The sequence below is a fragment of the Antechinus flavipes genome, chromosome 5 (assembly GCF_016432865.1).
Source record: "Antechinus flavipes isolate AdamAnt ecotype Samford, QLD, Australia chromosome 5, AdamAnt_v2, whole genome shotgun sequence".
Taxonomy (NCBI): Eukaryota; Metazoa; Chordata; class Mammalia; order Dasyuromorphia; family Dasyuridae; genus Antechinus; species Antechinus flavipes.
In genome coordinates, this window is record NC_067402.1 from 94,625,535 (window position 1) to 94,643,775 (window position 18,241).

Genomic DNA, 18,241 nt, shown 5'->3' on the forward strand with positions numbered 1-18,241 from the left:
TGGTTTTTTAAAATGATGTTCTAAAATCCAATTTCCTCCATACAAGTCAATTATAAAAATCCAGAAAAAAATTCCAAGAGTTCAAAAATTCACACTCATTCTAATTAGTCCTCATGATGGCCCCATTTCAGATTTTTTCCCTCTGGGGAACAATAAAAAGTCATCCAAAGAAAGTTTTAACTGCATCATGAATGCTTTCTTATCTCTAAACAGGCAAACACTTTCTTTTGAGGTTTAATGGATTCATTTTCATTGTACAATTCACTTTCTCTTCTCTGCCCTTTTCTATTATGCATATAATTGAAAAACAAAAAAAGACCTAGATTCTTCTGGGATTCCTTTGAGAAGGGAAAACTCAACTTCTTTAAAGAGTTTGTGACCAAAAAAAAAAAAAAGGCAGGAAAAAATGGGATAAGGAATAAAACAAATAAAAATTTACTAAGGAGAGCCAAGACTGACCTAGATTCTTTGGGATAGGAGAGAGGGGTATACATTTGTTTACCATGCTTACTTTATCCATTAGTATTTTTAGGATGACTGAAAAATTTCTATAAAAAAATGGTTTGGCAAGGATAATATTTTATCTATTCTTTCCAGGAGGAAAGATCATTTAAAAATGTATACTGCTGTGAAAACTTGATATAGCTTTCCTTTTACTATTTACACAGGATTTTTTTTCTTCCGGGTTTTTTAAAAGCTTCCACTGGAATTGCTTGAAATGTTTATAATCCCACCTGAAAGTTCATTATATTAACAATTGGGAGAAGAAGATTTCATTTTTTAAAAATGGGAAGATCAATGATTACTTAATAGTATTTGGCCAAAATGCATTAAAAATTGTCAACATTTTACTGAAATTTCCAAACATTTTCCTTTATATTTAGCCCCTTTCTCAAATAATTGAATAAATTGGTATTCCAATGGCAAAATAGAATCTGAGACAGCTATTAGCAGTAAATTAGTAATTTGCAGAATCATATCATCAAGTGAGACCCAGGTAACCAGGTGTTCTAATGTAAATAAATTCCATTCAGCACTTATGTAAATCTGAAATCTAATTTGTTAATTTTCACATTCATTATCCCCACTTGTAAATTTTATAAACATAGTCTATTCTTTTTCCCACATATGGGAAAATTATTTCAAATGTAGATGGAACAAAGATTAGAAATTTTTAAAAAAAATGCAATGAGGACATTACTTTTATGCCTACAGAAAAAATTCCCTCTTCAACTAATATTTTTTCTTGACTTTGGTTCTTTTGCTTTTTTAACTGATGATATTTTGAACTTCACAAAAATCAGTGAACACACAATAAAAAGTAAAAGAGAGAAGACCTATAGTCAATAACAGTAGCTAGGACTTTTTTAATATGTCAAGGGGAGCAAAGCACTTTATTTTTCAAATTTAATTTCCTTTACGTAACTCTGTGAAGTAGGTGTCATTATCATACCTATTTGATAAATGAGGAAAGAGAGACAGAGAAGCTTTCCCACAGTTAGCAAAAACTTAGGTCTTCTAGATTCCACATCCCAGTTCTGCCATCTTTTGATGTCATGATTGAATGTTGCATTGATTACAGTTCTGAAATGTTTGTCTTGTTTTATGTTATATAATTGAGGTCATCAATTAAATTGTTCTCATGACTTTGCTAATTCCATGCTACTTCAGTCCATACAAGACTTCACAAATAATTTGACCTTTTCATATTTGTCACATCTTATAAAACAATAATGCTTCATTTTATCTACAAAACAACTTTTGTTTATACATTCTTTGACTAAGTATGCCATGATGTGGAGGGCTGGAACTTTGGTGAAATATATTTGAAACAAAGATACTTACAATAAGGTGTTAACTCAATGAAACTGATGAGATGATGGTTCTCTAGTACACATATACTTATATTTAGCATGGTGATGTAATAGTTCTCTAGTTCACACATAATCAGTATGCTGTAATGATGTAATTACAATAGGGTATTTAAGGACTGAGAAGGACTGGAAATAGGACATTCCATTTCTGACCATCCTCCTGATGGCTGTCCATAGTCAAGAAAGAGATTGAGTTATTGATTTAACAATAAACATATTAACTTACGATTAAAGTCACAGATACCATATTAAGTGTTAGGGCTGTGAAAATTATGTGATCTTTATTGTTCTCTTTCCATGATATTTCATAGCCCACTTTTACTTCTGAATTCTGTGATTCCAAGCTGTCTGCCAGTTCTAATAGTCCATAATTTGGAATTTGTAGCAGCAAATCTTTGGAAATATTAAAAATTCTCTTTATGTCTGAGTCTTTTTTACTGCCTTTCTCTATGTGGATAATAGGAAAAAGATGACTTGGATACTTTGACAGAGAGGTAGAAGAGTAAAAGCTATTCAAAAAGAAATTATAGTTGCAAGAAATCCTTTGAATTATATGGAAAACATTATTGATATCTAGTGATTTTTCCAAGATAATATGACTCATTTGTTGAAGAGTGAAATCCTAATCTATTGAACTACCAAAATAGGACTTTTTGACTTAGCAATATAATACAGTAGAAAAAGGTCTGAATTTCTAATTAAGAGAATCTTGAGATTGTATTGTGCCTCCATTTTCTACGTGCACAAGAAAATAAATCACAGACAACACATTTCTATCCCTTAATCTTACTAAAAGAAACTCTTATACTAGGAGAGAAAAAAATTGTAATGGGAGGAGAATGAAAGGAAGCTTCAAAATACCTTTAAAAAAAAGATCAAATTTCTTCAATTCAGACCTAAACACAAATACTATAGTGGAGGACATTTAAAACTTATACTCAACGTGGAAAACTTTTTCTTTGGAGATGATGGTGTAAGAAGGACGAGAAAGACATCAATGTAGATCTATTTTGCATGTTCTATTTTTTCATTTTATTGATGAAAAGGTAAATAAGAATAGCTGATGAACTTTACTTCTGTCCTGGCAATCTCAAACAATTCAAGTCCACAAGGTGTTCCAAGCTTAAAAGTGTGCTCAGATTTTCTGGGCTCCTAATACACAAATAGTCTTGATTCACTGGTGACTACAGACACTATTCTGATGTTTTGTAAAAATCATGTCAGATCCTCAACCTGTTCATATAGAAGATATATTACTCATGTTATAATGTTTGACACAAAGATTACATATTTTTTCAAAGCATTTGGTCCCAAAATTATACTTGAGAGAATGATGTATAATGAATAGAGGGATTAAATTTTGCCTCAGAGTTGCATAACCAAAGATAAATCCCTTTCCTTCTTGAAGTCTAAATCTAATGGCTAAGTCCCTTTTAACTTTAAAAAAGGGAACATTAATTAGAGATAAATTTTTAATACTTATCCATGATGTGAGTATTCATAATGGGAAAGCTCTACCTTGAAGAATTTAAAAAATTAAATTAAACAAATTGAATCAAAGAAAAAAGCATTCCCTTGCCTTTTTTTCTTAATTTTGCTTTGTTACACCATTGAATTTACTTAACCTGTAAGCTTAAAAATCTTGAATTCTTTAGCTAGTTAACAATGTTAACAGGCAATGATTCTTGAATCCTATAAAGGCATAGTTGAGCATAAGGGGTAGACCTTATATTTGCCTCAGATTTAATTTCATAATTTCATAAATCATTCTATATTGAGAACTTCTCAAAAATTGTTTTTGTTATTGTTGTTTTCATGTTCATTATATCCAGGAATTAAAATATTTGAGATATAAGAAGAAAAATATATTATTACAGTCACTTTCTAGTAGTTCAATATCTTACTCATTTTCACATCATATGAAGACCTTTTAAATTTTTGGAATATGAACACAACTTAAACTTTTATATATTTTACCAGTTAGAAAAATTTCTACATTTTTTTGCACTTAAATAAAAATATTCATTTAGTAAGTTCAATGATCTTTCTTTTATGCCTAAAGAGGTTTCACTTATATGAAAATTTTAACAACTTAACAAATTACAATTCTGCTGGTACATTAAATTAATTTTTATTATCTTTTCTAGCAATGAATATGTCTTTTCTTTCATAGAGGACAGTACTTATATAATTACATAAAACCTGGACTAAATTTAATTCTCCCATTTCCTTTGTTGTTGTTGTTTCAATGTATATCTTAATGAAGTTTCACCTATTAAACACAGTAAGGTTTAAATTAATTGTAAGCTATTTGAAAATGTTTCTTCATTATTCCTCTAATCAACCTTTAAGCTATATCTACGTAAAACAAATGTTTATCATCCTGCGTTATTGGATTCTGTTGTAAAGTCAAAGAGGGTGTTACAAAAGGCAGAATAGATTGAATTTTTTTTTCTTTTTGTTCTTCTTATTGAAGAGACATCAACATATTTGAGTGACGTTTGGTCAAATTTTTCCTATTTACACTTGCACCTTTTACACTGATTTAAATCAAGTTATAGCTGAGTAGGAATGGTTGCTGACTGAACATAGTAATTACATTTATTTTTCTTTTAATAATTTTTGCAATGGTCATAATTGGAAGAAACAAGCCTCTTTGCCATGGGTAGTTCTAGAAAGGGAGTTATATGCCACATATTTGCTATAGAGAAAGGAAGAGAGCACAGGTGAATTGAGTTGCTTCTTTTTAAGGTTTAATGAGGAGGCAGATTTTTCTCCTATAATGACCCGAAAGTGGACTCCTTCCTCATCCCAAAGTACCAAACCATTTGGCACTGAGCCAAAACATTTAGATCACTAGAAAGTCTAAGGTATAATTCTCTAGATATAGGGCCTATCTCCCAGGATATTACACATGGCACATAAAAGGGCCCACTACCAAACTATGCTTCATGGGGTTTACTCTAGACAATATCAATGCATATGACATAATGACATGTAAATCAATAATGAGATGTCCAACAGTAGAAAGTTTCTGTTGGGCTATCTATTCAAGTTTATCTGTTCTGATAGTTGAACAATTGAACTTGAGTCCCACCTCAGATACCTCTTTTCTAAGTGACTATTGACAAACTATGTATTTTCTCTCAAAGATTCACTTCCCCTCCGTTAACAACGAGAAAACAGTATTACTTGCAGAATTTACCTCTTTAGAAAGTGCTTTATAAATCCTAAAGTATTTTTAAAAGGTGAATTCTCACATGTACTGAGGTAAAGTTTGTTAACACTCTTAGAGGAACACTATAAGGACGTGTTCCTACCATTGTGATCTATCCAGGTAGAAGGAAAACAACAACAACAATAATTCAAATATAAGGGAAGATGATATGGAAAGTCAAACAAAGATCTCAGCGTGGGAGAAAACAAGTTCTTCCTAGAGAGAGATATATAATCTGTTGGTATGATCAAAGTTGGATGAGGATTTTAGCTAGAAAGGAAGACAGAACCGAGGAATTGACAAATTATTTTAAAGAAAGAAACAAAGACAGAATAAATGGTAAAGTATTGTTTTTGTTTATAACTCTGAGTTTGTAGGTAAATAGTATATTTGTAGCAGAGTTAAAGAAAATATATTTGTACTGAAGAATAAAAGAAGCAAGTACTTTGGATCCTAAGCTGTTCTGAAATTCTAGTCATTCTGAGAAGGGATTAATTTAATTAGACTCCAAAAATATAAAAAAAAAATTAAAATAAACTGTATTTCCTCCAAACATGGAGTAAACTAGGGGTAGATTAAGTGATAAATGATTATTTCCAATAATCTATGAGAAAGTTATCAAATTATATCTAGTTGCTTTTTAAAAAAAATAATCATGGCATCAAACCTCAGAGTCTTCTATTTGAGATCCACAACCCACAAAAGTTAGCTCTAATAATCCACACAAGTTAAAAAGAAGTGAATAAGTAAGCATCAGTTGTACAGGAGATAATGTACAATTGAATGGTCAGGCTCTCAAGCTGGTCCAATAAATATATTACTTTTAGATCATAAAGAAAATAAATAATCTGCCAAATTGAATAAGAAAAGGAAAGTATAATGGGTTGCATTTGGAATATTGATAATTTCTTTTGATCATCCCCCAAAGCCCTGAAGCGTAAATGCATCTCTTTAGTTGAATATAACATTTCAATGATTCAATGTGACTGAAATTTATAAAAGCCTACAATATATTAGGGATCAAAATTTTAGTTGATTCACAGGACATTAGAGAGTTGTGCGATTGCCAGAAGTGTAGAATATGACACATGAAATTATCCAATCAATAAGTGACAGAAAAAATATAAATCAGAAGATGATAGAATCTTAAAGAAAGATCTCAGATTTAGAAAGGATATGGAATCCAATTCAAATCTGCATAAAATCCCTTTTCAACATATTTAATGTTATTATTGTATCTTTATTCACCTCTAGTAATAATAAAGCATTTCTTTCTACAGAAGTCTATTCCATAATAGAGGAGTTCTAATGTCTTCTTTAAAGCTTGGAATTAGTATGCCAAATATAATCTTTCTTCCGTGAGACAAACTTTCAAATATTTAAAGACACAGTGTATCTCAACTCCTTCTTTAAATTGTCTAACTCTAACTCTTTTACTTCTTTCAATCACTTATCATAGGATCTTGAGGCCTCTTGCTATCCTGACTATATACCTCTGGGTTCTTTTCAGCTTATTATCATCATCTTTTATACCATATTACATAAAGGACAGAATGATACACATCACATATAGGCTTTCTAGGGCAGTATACAGTGGGAGGATATCTTCTACAATCCCAGAAACCAGGTCTCTAAATGGTGACTAAGATTAAATTAGCTTTCTTGCTGCCACACACGATTGATTAATGAAGTTACAGTACAGTAAAATCTCATACAAATTTTTTTCCAAAATACCGTTAGCTAGGAATTCTAGGGCCAGGTAATTGTGGGGTTGATTTTTTTTTTAATCTGAAGGTAAAATTTTACAGTAATCATTTTAAAATTCCATCCTATTAGATTTGACCTACTATTTTATCCTGCCATGCAATTTGTTAATTATTCTTTCCAAATTTATATCACCTTCAGACTTGACAAGTATGGTCTTGATGTTTTAATTCAAGATAATAATACAACAATTAAGTGGCACAGAGCTGGCTCTCCTAGAAAGCACTAGAGCTCTTCTGTGTTCAAAGATCTTGAGTCAAATCTACAAAATGGATGAGCCACATAACCTCTAAACTTTCATTTAATAGTAACTCCAATTTATGTTGTGCTTAAAGGTTGGTAGATCCCATCTGGACCTCACAACAATCAGGTGACAGCTAATTCAGATATTACTATTCCAGCTTTTATAGGCAAGGAGACAGAGTAAGTGACTTTCCAAGACCATATTTGATGGATATAAGATGTCTCTCTGAGCTCCATATTCAGCTTTGCATTATATTATGCTTCACTAATTGAAAAATGGCAAGCTAATATTCCCTTGTTGTTGGTAAAATATGAGATTATCAATTAAATATATCTTGAAAAGTTAAAATTTCCAAAAAAAATATTATATGGGTTATCAAAGGTCAATCACACTTCTAAAATGATATAGGCCAAGATATTTTTTCCAGATGGTAGAAATAAATGTTTTTATGAATTAATTCCCAGAGAACTTCTTGTTCATATATTTAGAAATATATAGGCATAAATAATTCCTTCCCAAGCTGTTTCTTTGCAGTCCTATAGATAGTGTGAGTAACTGAATTCACAGTAGTAGCAAGAGATAGAGATAGATGATCTGTTTAGCATTAGGATCTTGTTTTCTAAGAAGGACAAAGATAGTAGAAACAACCAATAAAGAATAGTAGAAAAACAAGAAGGTACAATTAAAAACAAAAAGGAAAACAAAGAACAACAAAAACAATTTTCTGCTCTCTGCATAGAACATGTCAGCAACTAGATATTTACTCAGTGGCTCTGGCTTGATTTGGACATTTTACACTCATAGATATAACATGTATGATTATCGCCTATAACACAGGGTCTTAGGTAAAGGCAGACTGTAAGTTCATCTGTGGGTCTGTCAAAAGTTTATGGGTTGAGTAAAATCTGAGAGTTTCAAAAGGCTAGATAGTTTGAGCCATAGTGAAAGAGCTTCAGAAAGGCTACAGTAGTCTGAGGGATGATAATAATACCTTTCCTCACAATATGGCTGTCTCTTTCCCATCATTAGTATCTGAATTAATCTATTTTAGTATCCACATTAACTTAAATAAAAATGGGGAAGAAATGACAGTCGAGGATTCCCATTTGATCAGGAGCACTATTCCTTCACACCCAACTCACATTCAGTGAATGAAATATAACTAAGGATATTTCATGAGGCATGACCACTATCAAAAATCATTGTCAAGCTCTCAGTCTTAATTCAAGTGTATGTGGATGGTTTTGTATATAAGTATGTGGTCAAATCAGCCATAATTGGAAGGTGTGTGTGTGTGTATGTGTGCTTATGTAATTACCTGCTTTCTGTAGCCAACTAAAAAGACCAAGCTCTCTAACATAGAATAGTATCTTAATTAATTGAAAAGAATATTTTCGTTCTGACAGGATGTTATTTGCCACCAAATAGAAATCACAATGTTCTTTAAGATAGTAACCTAAATAAGAGTCAAATTCTTTAATGTTCAACCACTGGTCTGATAAAATGATAATATTTCATGTAATTAAAGATGATTTTACTTTGTTTCATTCACAACACCTGCAGTAAGTATAACATGACATGAGTATAATCATGCCAGTTTGTCTATTTTCACATGGTAATACAGTAACAGCCAACTGTGATAGAAATAGAAATTCTCATTTCTCTCCTATTTAAGTAGAAAATCAATATTTTGGTTAATATGTATACAGTGATATGTTTTCTTGATTTTCCATGTTTAAGACCAAAATTTTGTGATGAAGAGTGTGAGAAATATTGAATAGTCCAATAAAAGTTAGGTAGTTGCAACAATTAAATGGAAGGTTTCCTTAGGTATAATACAAGTGCTTAAAGAATTTCAAAAAATGGAAAATATGCCAGAATCAGGCTCTAGAGAAATAGTCTTTATATAATTTGGGATGAGGTAAGTTTAGCATTAAGACCAGGATCTTTAAGGTACAACAAATAATTCATTATTGATTAGAAAGCCAAAGAAGAGTTACAAAGTGCTTAACAAGTTGAAGATAGCAAAATTGTATTCTGTCCAGAATGACCTACAATGCCTTTTTAAAATTAGTATGAGAAATCTCAAAATAGCCCCACTATTAAAGAATATAGGACTTTTTAAATGATTAAACTATTTCATCTCTATGAAATTTTAGAAAAAAAAAACAAAAAACAAAAAACTATGTTCCTTATTACCATATAGTCAACAGATTGCATATCATGAAATACCAATTAATGAACCCTTGATGATTCCATAAAATGTTGCGTTTGACAATGGGTTAAATAATTAGATAAAAAAATCAAGCCAATTTTTTTTTTTTACCTCCAAAGTAATACTTCTCTCCTGTTTTAACTTGAAGAGGACTGTTAGTTCGAACTGCTGATGCTTCATCACCATCAATGGTTAGAACAGCAAAATTTTCCTTGGCTAGGAAACGAACTTCATGCCATTGTCCATCATTTAGCCCAGAACCTAGCAGCAAAAAAAAAGAAAAAATTTTAAAATTTATATTTTAAGATATTTTCTTAAGAAAATACTTCCTCAGTTGTTATTTACTTAAAGTATATATTCAATTTGTTATTTTTTTTAAAGAAAATACAGTGTCAGATTTTAAGCTTTCTTATAGAGATGCTCTTCATATTTTGTTTCCATTTCTTGAGTATTACAAAGTACAAAATAATAATAGTAAATTTTAAAAAGAGATCATATCAATACTTAAAATTTAAGATTTTTTTTAAAATAGAAAGACCTAGTTCCAAAGGGGAAAAACACAAAAGAAAATGACAAATAGTATGCTTTGATTTGCATTAAAGTCTATTAATCCTTTCTTTGGATGTGGATGGCATTTTCATCATAAGCCCTCTGGAATTCCCTTGGATCACTGAATTGTTGAGAATAAGTTTTTCACAATTGATAGTCTTACCATATTGTTGTCATTGTAGTGTTCACTTGGTTTTGCTTCACATTGTATTACTTCATATAAGTTTTACACATTTTTCTGACATACTGTTCATCATTAGTTTTTTAAAATGTAGTTTTTGGGGCAACTAGGTGGTGCAGTGGATAGAGTATCGACCCTGAAGTCAGGAGGACCTGAGTTCAAATCTGGTCTCAGATACTTAACACTCCCCAGCTGTGTGATCCTGGGCAAGTTATTTAACCCCAATTGCCTTAGGGGGAAAAAAAGGTGTTTGTTTTATTCCCTCCCCAATTACATGTCAAGAAAATTTTTAGCATTCATTTTTACAAGATTTTTTAATTCCAAATTTTTCTCCCTTCCCTCCCCTTTCCTAAAATGGCAGGCAATTTGATATAGGTTATGGATGTGCTATCGTGTAAAACATATTTCCATATTAATTACAATTTTGAAAAAAAGAAACAAAAGAAAAAAATGAATGAGAATAAAGTAAATGAAAATAAATCTGCTTCAATATGTATTCAGAGTCAGTCAGTTCTTTGTCTGAATATGGATAGTATTTTCTTTTGTGAGTCCTTTGTACTTGTCTTGAATCACTGTGTTGCCCTTTTGTTTTCCAGTTTTCACAGAAATCTTTGTCAAATAGTGAGGTTTTATTCCACTCTTTGGGTTTGTCAGATATCAGGTTACTATGGTCATTTACTTCTGTATCTTGAGCTGCCTATTTCTTTTTGTAACTTGCTTCACAGAAGTTAAGAAATTGAATGCTGTTACACTTAGTGTATATATGTTTAATACTGACATAACTTCATCATCTATTTTACTTTTTTTAAAAAGCAAAATCCACATTGCTTTAATTTCTCTTTTAACTGGGTCTATTTTTGCTTTTGCTTGCTCTGAGATCAGGATGATTACCCCTCCATTTTGTCATTAAATTTTGCGGAAGAATAAAAGATTCTGCAGGATATGCTCCAGTCCCTACACTTTATTCTATGTCTCATTTTTCAAGTGTTTCTTGTAAACAACATATTGTAGGATTCTGTTTTTTGATCCACTCTGAAATCTGCTTCCATTTTATGAGAGAGTTCATTACACACACATTCAGAGTTATGATTCTTAACCATGCATTTCCCTACATCCTATTTTTCTCCTGTTTATCTTCTCTCTTCTTTCACCCTTTCCCTAAATTGTGCTTTTTTTTTTCTGACTACCACCTTCCCTGATCTGCTCTCTCTCCTCTCAGTCCTGCTGCACCCCACCTTTACTTAATCACCGCCCCATTTTCTTGCTGGGCAAGACAAATTTCTACATTCAACTATTTTTGTGTATTATTTCCTTTTTGAGCCAATAGTGATGAGAGGAAGCTTTAAACAATGCCCATTACCCACTTATCTATCTTCCTTTCCATTAACAGGTTTTTTTTTTTTAGTACCTCTTCATGTGAAACAATTTATTCCATTCTACATCTTCCTTCCTTCTGCACACAATGTACTCTTCTCTTTCATCCTTTAATTAATTAATTTTTAGTTATTCCCTCAAATTCACCTTATATTGTACCCTTTGCCTATGTATATTCATTCTGGTTGTATAACTAGTGGTACAATTTTTTAAAGAATTACATATATCATCTTCCTATGTAAGGATATAAACAGTTTAACTTCACTGAATCTCTTATGTTTTCTTTTTTTAAAAAAAAATTAGGCTTCTCCTGCATCTTGATGTTGGAGATTTTTTTTTTTCATTTCTGATCTTCTTATGAAAGCTTTAAATCTTTTATTTTTTCCCTTGATTTATTATGTTTAATTTCACCAGATTAATGTTCCTTGGTTGTATTTTTAGTTCTTTTGCCTTCCAGAATATTATATTTCATTACTTCCAATCTTAAAGTTGAAGCTGTTAATTCCTGTGTGATCCTCATTATGGCTCCCTAATATTTTACATATATGTATATGTGTATATATGTATTTACTTTCTAGCCACTTGTAGTATTATGTGATAGTGGAGAAATTTGACTATAATATTCTTTGGGGTTTTTATTTTGGCATCTTTTTTTTTTTGAAATGATCAAGGGAATCTTTCAAAGCCCATTTTGCCCTCTGATTCCAGGGTATCAAGGAAGTTTTCTTTTATAAGTTCTTAAAAGATGCTATCCAGTTTCTCATATTGATTATGACTTTCAAGTAGTCCAATGAATTTTGACATTACCTCTCATGGATCTATTTGGCAAGGTAGTTTTTTTTCTAATGAAATATTTTACATTTTCTTTTATTTTCCTTCTTTTGATTCTTCTGAAAGTTATTAGCTTCCACTTGCACAATTCTAATTCTTAAGGACTTATTTCCCTCAGTTAGCTTTTGTACTTCCTTTTCCATTTGACCAATTCTAAGTTTTAAGCAAAGATTTTCTTTTTTCAAACTGTAGGGTTTTTCATAATTCTTTTGCATTCCTCTTATTTTCCTCCCATTTTTCTTCTCTCACTCTTATATGTTTTTTTTTAATTTTAAAATATTTTATTTAATTTTATTTAATAATAACTTTATATTGACAGATTCCATGCCAGGGTAATTTTTTTACAACATTATCCCTTGCATTCATTTCTGTTCCGATTTTTCCCCTCCCTCCCTCCACCCCCTCCCCTAGATGGCAAGCAGTCCTATATATGTTAGATATGTTACAGTATATCCTAGATACAATATATGTTTGCAGAACTGAACAGTTCTCTTGTTGCACAGGGAAAATTGGATTCAGAAGGTAAAAATAACCCGGGAAGAAAAACAAAAATGCAGATAGTTCACATTCGTTTCCCAGTGTTCTTTCTTTGGGTGTAGCTGCTTTTGTCCGTCATTTATCAATTGAAACTCAGTTAGGTCTCTTTGTCAAAGAAATCCACTTCCATCAGAATACATCCTCATACAATACATTGTCGAAGTGTATAATGATCTCCTGGTTCTGCTCATTTCACTTAGCATCAGTTCATGTAAGTCTCGCCAGTCCTCTCTGTATTCATCCTGCTGGTCATTTCTTACAGAACAATAATATTCCATAACATTCACATACTACAATTTACCCAGCCATTCTCCAATTGATGGGCATCCATTCATTTTCCAGTATCTAGACACTACAAACAGGGCTGCTACAAACATTTTGGCACATACAGGTCCCTTTCCCTTCTTTAGTATTTCTTTGGGATATAAGCCCAATAGAAATACTGCTGGATCAAAGGGTATGCACAATTTGATAACTTTGTGGGCATAATTCCAGATTGCTCTCCAGAATGGTTGGATTCGTTCACAACTCCAGCAACAATGCATCAGTGTTCCAGTTTTCCCGCATCCCCTCCAACATTCATCATTATTTTTTCCTGTCATCTTAGCCCATCTGACAGGTGTGTAGTGGTATCTCATAGTTGTCTTAATTTGCATTTCTCTGATCAATAATGATTTGGAACACTCTTTCATATGAGTGGTAATAGTTTCAATTTTATCATCTGAAAATTGTCTGTTCATATCCTTTGACCATTTATCAATTGGAGAATGGCTTGATTTCTTAAAATTTGAGTCAGTTCTCTATATATTTTGGAAATGAGGCCTTTATCAGAACCTTTAACTGTGAAGATATTTTCCCAGTTTGTTGCTTCCCTTCTAATCTTGTTTGCATTAGTTTTGTTTGTACAAAGGCTTTTTAATTTGATGTAATCAAAATTTTCTATTTTGTGATCAGTAATGGTCTCTAGTTCATCTTTGGTCACAAATTTCTTTCTCCTCCACAAGTCTGAGAGATAAACTATCCTATGTTCCTCTAATTTATTTATAATCTCATTCTTTATGCCTAGGTCATGGGCCCATTTTGATCTTATCTTAATATATGGTGTTAAGTGTGGGTCCATGCCTAATTTCTGCCATACTAATTTCCAGTTATCCCAGCAGTTTTTATCAAATAATGAATTCTTATCCCAAAAGTTAGGATCTTTGGGTTTGTCAAACACTAGATTGCTATAGTTGATTACTCTGTCTTGTGAACCTAACCTTTTCCACTGATCAACTAATCTATTTCTTAGCCAATACCAAATAGTTTTGGTGACTGCTGCTTTATAATATAATTTTAGATCAAGTACAGCTAGGCCACCTTCATTTGATTTTTTTTTTCATTAATTCCCTTGAGATTCTCGGCTTTTTATTGTTCCATATGAATTTTGTTGTTATATTTTCTAGATCATTAAAATATTTTCTTGGAAGTCTGATTGGTATAGCACTAAATTAATAGATTAGTTTAGGGAGTATTGTCATCTTTATTATATTCGCTCGGGCCAATCCAAGAGCATTTAATATTTTTCCAATTATTAAGTTTGACTTTATTTGTGTGGAGACTTTTTTGTAATTTTGCTCATATAATTCCTGACTTTCCTTTGGTAGATAGATTCCCAAATATTTTATGCTATCAACAGTTATTCTGAATGGAATTTCTCTTTGTATCTCTTGCTGTTGGGTTTTGTTGGTGATGTATAAAAATGCTGAGGATTTCTGGGGATTTATTTTGTATCCAGCTACTTTGCTAAAATTATGAATTTTTCTAATAGCTTTTTAGTAGAATTTCTGGGGTTCTCTAGGTATACCATCATATCATCTGCAAAGAGTGATAGTTTGGTTTCCTCATTGCCTACTCTAATTCCTTTAATATCTTTCTCGACTCTTATTGCCGAGGCTAGTGTTTCTAATACGATATTAAATAATAATGGTGATAGTGGGCAACCTTGCTTCGCTCCAGATCTTACTGGGAAAGTTCCAGTTTTTCCCCATTGCATATGATGCTTACTGATGGTTTTAAGTATATGCTCTTGACTATTTTAAGGAAAAGTCCATTTATTCCTATGCTCTCAAGTGTTTTTATTAGGAATGGATGTTGGATTTTATCAAATGCTTTTTCTGCATCTATTGAGATGATCATATGGTTTTTGTTTGTTTGGTTATTGATATAGTCAATTATGTTAATAGTTTTCCTAATATTGAACCAGCCCTGCATTCCTGGTATAAATCCTACTTGGTCATAGTGTATTATCCTGGTGACGATTTTCTGTAATCTTTTTGCTAATATTTTATTTAAGATTTTGGCATCAATATTCATTAGGGAGATTGGTCTATAATTTTCTTTCTCTGTTTTCAGCCTACCTGGTTTAGGTATCAGTACCATGTCTGTGTCATAAAAGGAGTTTAGTAGGACTCCTTCAATCCCTATTTTTTCAAATAGTTTATTTAGCATTGGAGTTAATTGTTCTTTAAATGTTTGGTAGAATTCACATGTAAATCCATCTGGTCCTGGGGATTTTTTCTTAGGGAGTTGATTGATAGTTTGTTCTATTTCTTTTTCTGAGATGGGACTGTTTAGGATATTTACTTCTTCCTCTGTTAGTTTGGGCAAGCTATATTTTTGGAGGTATTTTTCTATTTCATTTAAGTTGTCGAATTTATTGGCATAAAGTTGGGCAAAGTAACTCCTAATTATTGCTCTAATTTCCTCTTTGTTAGTGGCGAGTTCTCCCTTTTCATTTTTAAGACTAACAATTTGATTTTCCTCTTTCCTTTTTTTAATCAGATTTACTAAGGGTTTGTCTATTTTGTTGGTTTTTTCATAAAACCAACTCTTAGTTTTATTAATTAATTCAATAGTTTTTTTTTTACTTTCAATTTTATTGATCTCTCCTTTTATTTTTAGAATTTCAAGTTTAGTGTTTGACTGGGGATTTTTAATTTGTTCCTTTTCTAGCATTTTTAGTTGCAAACCCAATTCATTGACCTTCTCTTTCTCTATTTTATACAAATCTCTAGAGATATGAAATTTCCCCTTATTACCGCTTTGGCTGCATCCCATACATTTTGGTATGATGTCTCATTATTATCATTTTCTTGGGTGAAGTTATTAATTATGTCTATGATTTGCTGTATCACCCAATGATTCTTTAGTATGAGATTATTTAGTTTCCAAATTATTTTTTGGTCTACTTTCCCCTGTTTTTTTGTTGAATGTAATTTTCATTGCATTGTGGTCTGAAAAGGATGCATTTACTATTTCTGCCTTACTGCATTTGAGTTTGAGGTTTTTATGTCCTAATACATGGTCAATTTTTGTATAGCTTCCATGAACTGCTGAAAAGAAAGTATACTCCTTTCTGTCTCCATTACATTTTCTCCAGAGATCTATCATATCTAACTTTTCTAGTATTCTATTTATCTCTTTGACTTATTTCTTATTTATTTTGTGGTTTGATTTATTTAATTCTGAGAGTGCAAGGTTGAGATCTCCCACTATTATAGTTTTACTGTCTATTTCTTCTTGCAGCTCTCGTAATTTCTCTTTTAAGAATTTAGATGCTACACCACTTGGTGCAATTATGTTTAATATAGATAGTGCTTCATTATCCATGCTAACCTTTAGCAAGATATAGTGCCCTTCCTTATCTCTTTTAATTAGATCGATTTTTGCTTTAGCTTGATCTGAGATCAGGATGGCTACCCTTGCTTTTTTGACTTCACCTGAAGCATAGTAGATTTTGCTCCAATCTTTTACCTTTAACCTGCATGTATCTCCCCGCTTCAGGTGTGTTTCCTGTAAACAACATATTGTAGGATTCTGGCTTTTAATCCATTCTGTTAACAGCTTCCTCTTTATGGGGGAGTTTACCCCATTCACATTTATGGTTAGAATGACCAATTCTGTATTACTTGCCATTTTAACCCCGGTTTATGCTTTTCTCCCTTCTTTCCCCTTACCCCCCTTCCCAGTATTAAGCTTGTGAGCACCACTTGCTTCTCACAGACCTCCCTTTTTAGTATCCCTCCCCCCAGTTTAGAGTTCCTCCCCCATCTTACCGCTTTCCCTCCCAGTTTCTGTATTCCTTTCCACTTAACTTATTCCTTCCCTTTTCAGTTTTCCCTTCTCACTTCTCAATGAGGTGGGAGAAGTTTCACCATAAATTAAATATGTCTAAAATTTTTCTCTTAAAGCCAATTCTGAAGGCAGTAAGATACCCACTATATTCATCCCCCTCCATTCTTTCTCTCAGATATAATAGGTTTCCTTTGCCTCTTCATGACATGTAGTACATCCACTTTACCCTTTTTGTGGTACAATGTCCTTTCCACATCTAGTTTCTAGAACAAGGTATACATGTATTCTTTATACATCTTTATAGCCAAAATATAGTTCCCAAGATTAATCTTTACCTTTTTAGATTTCTCTTGAGTTCTGTGCTTGTAGATCAAATTTTTTGTTAAGTTCTGGCTTTTTCATCAGAAATAGATGAAATTCGCTTACTTCGTTGAATGTCCATCTTCTTCCCTGGAAAAAGATGCTCATTCTCGCTGGGTAAGTTATTTTTGGTTGCATCCCAAGTTCCTTAGCCTTTTGGAATATCGTATTCCAGACCCTTCGATCCTTTAATGTGGATGCTGCTAGATCCTAGGTGATCCTTATTGTGGCTCCTTGATACTTGAATTGGGTTTTTCTAACCGCTTGCAGTATTTTTTCCTTCATCTGAGGGTTTTGGCATTTGGCCACTATATTTCTTGGTCTTTTGATTTTAGGATCCCTTTCAGTAGGTGATCGATGAATTCTTTCAGTGTCTATTTTACCCTCTGTTTCTATGACTTCTGGGTAGTTCTCTTTGATAATTTCCTGGAAAATAGTTTCCAGGCTCTTTTTTTCATCATGCTTTTCTGGGAGTCTAATAATTCTCCGATTGCCTCTCCTGGATCTGTTTTCCAGGTCTGTTGTCTTCCCCAGAAGGTATTTCACATTCTTTTCCATTGTTTGATTTTTTTTGGATTTGCTTGACTGATTCTTCTTGTCTCCTCAAGTCATTCAATTCCAATTGTTCAATTCTGATTTTCAATAAAGTATTTTCTTCACTCACTTTTTAAAAATGTTTTTCTAATTGTCCAATTGAGTTCTTTTGTTCTGTGGAATTTTTTTTCTATTTCGCCAATTTTGTTTTTTAGAGAGCTGTTTTGTGTTTCCAGTTCACTAATCCTAAATTTTTCAAGGATTTTATTTCTTTATCCAGTCTCTCTTTAAATGTGTGGGATGACTTCTCCAGGCTCTTTTGCCAAGCCTCCCTCTCTTTTTCCCATTTTTCTTCTAGCTCTCTTGTGAGAGCCTTTTTAATTTCCTCCATGAGATTCATCTGTGCTGAGGAACAGATGATCTCCTCTTTTGGGGATTCACCTTG

At 32.1% G+C, this 18,241-nt stretch overlaps 1 protein-coding gene across 1 annotated transcript in view; it reads right to left on the reverse strand.

Moving 5' to 3' along the window:
- Positions 1–18,241, reverse strand: part of CNTNAP2 (contactin associated protein 2) — a 2,126,697-nt gene that overhangs the window by 1,317,456 nt on the left and 791,000 nt on the right. Inside the window, exon 9 of the mRNA XM_051962375.1 lies at positions 9,426–9,575. Within this exon, the coding sequence (XP_051818335.1) occupies positions 9,426–9,575 (150 nt within the window). The remainder of the gene's footprint in view (positions 1–9,425; positions 9,576–18,241) is intronic.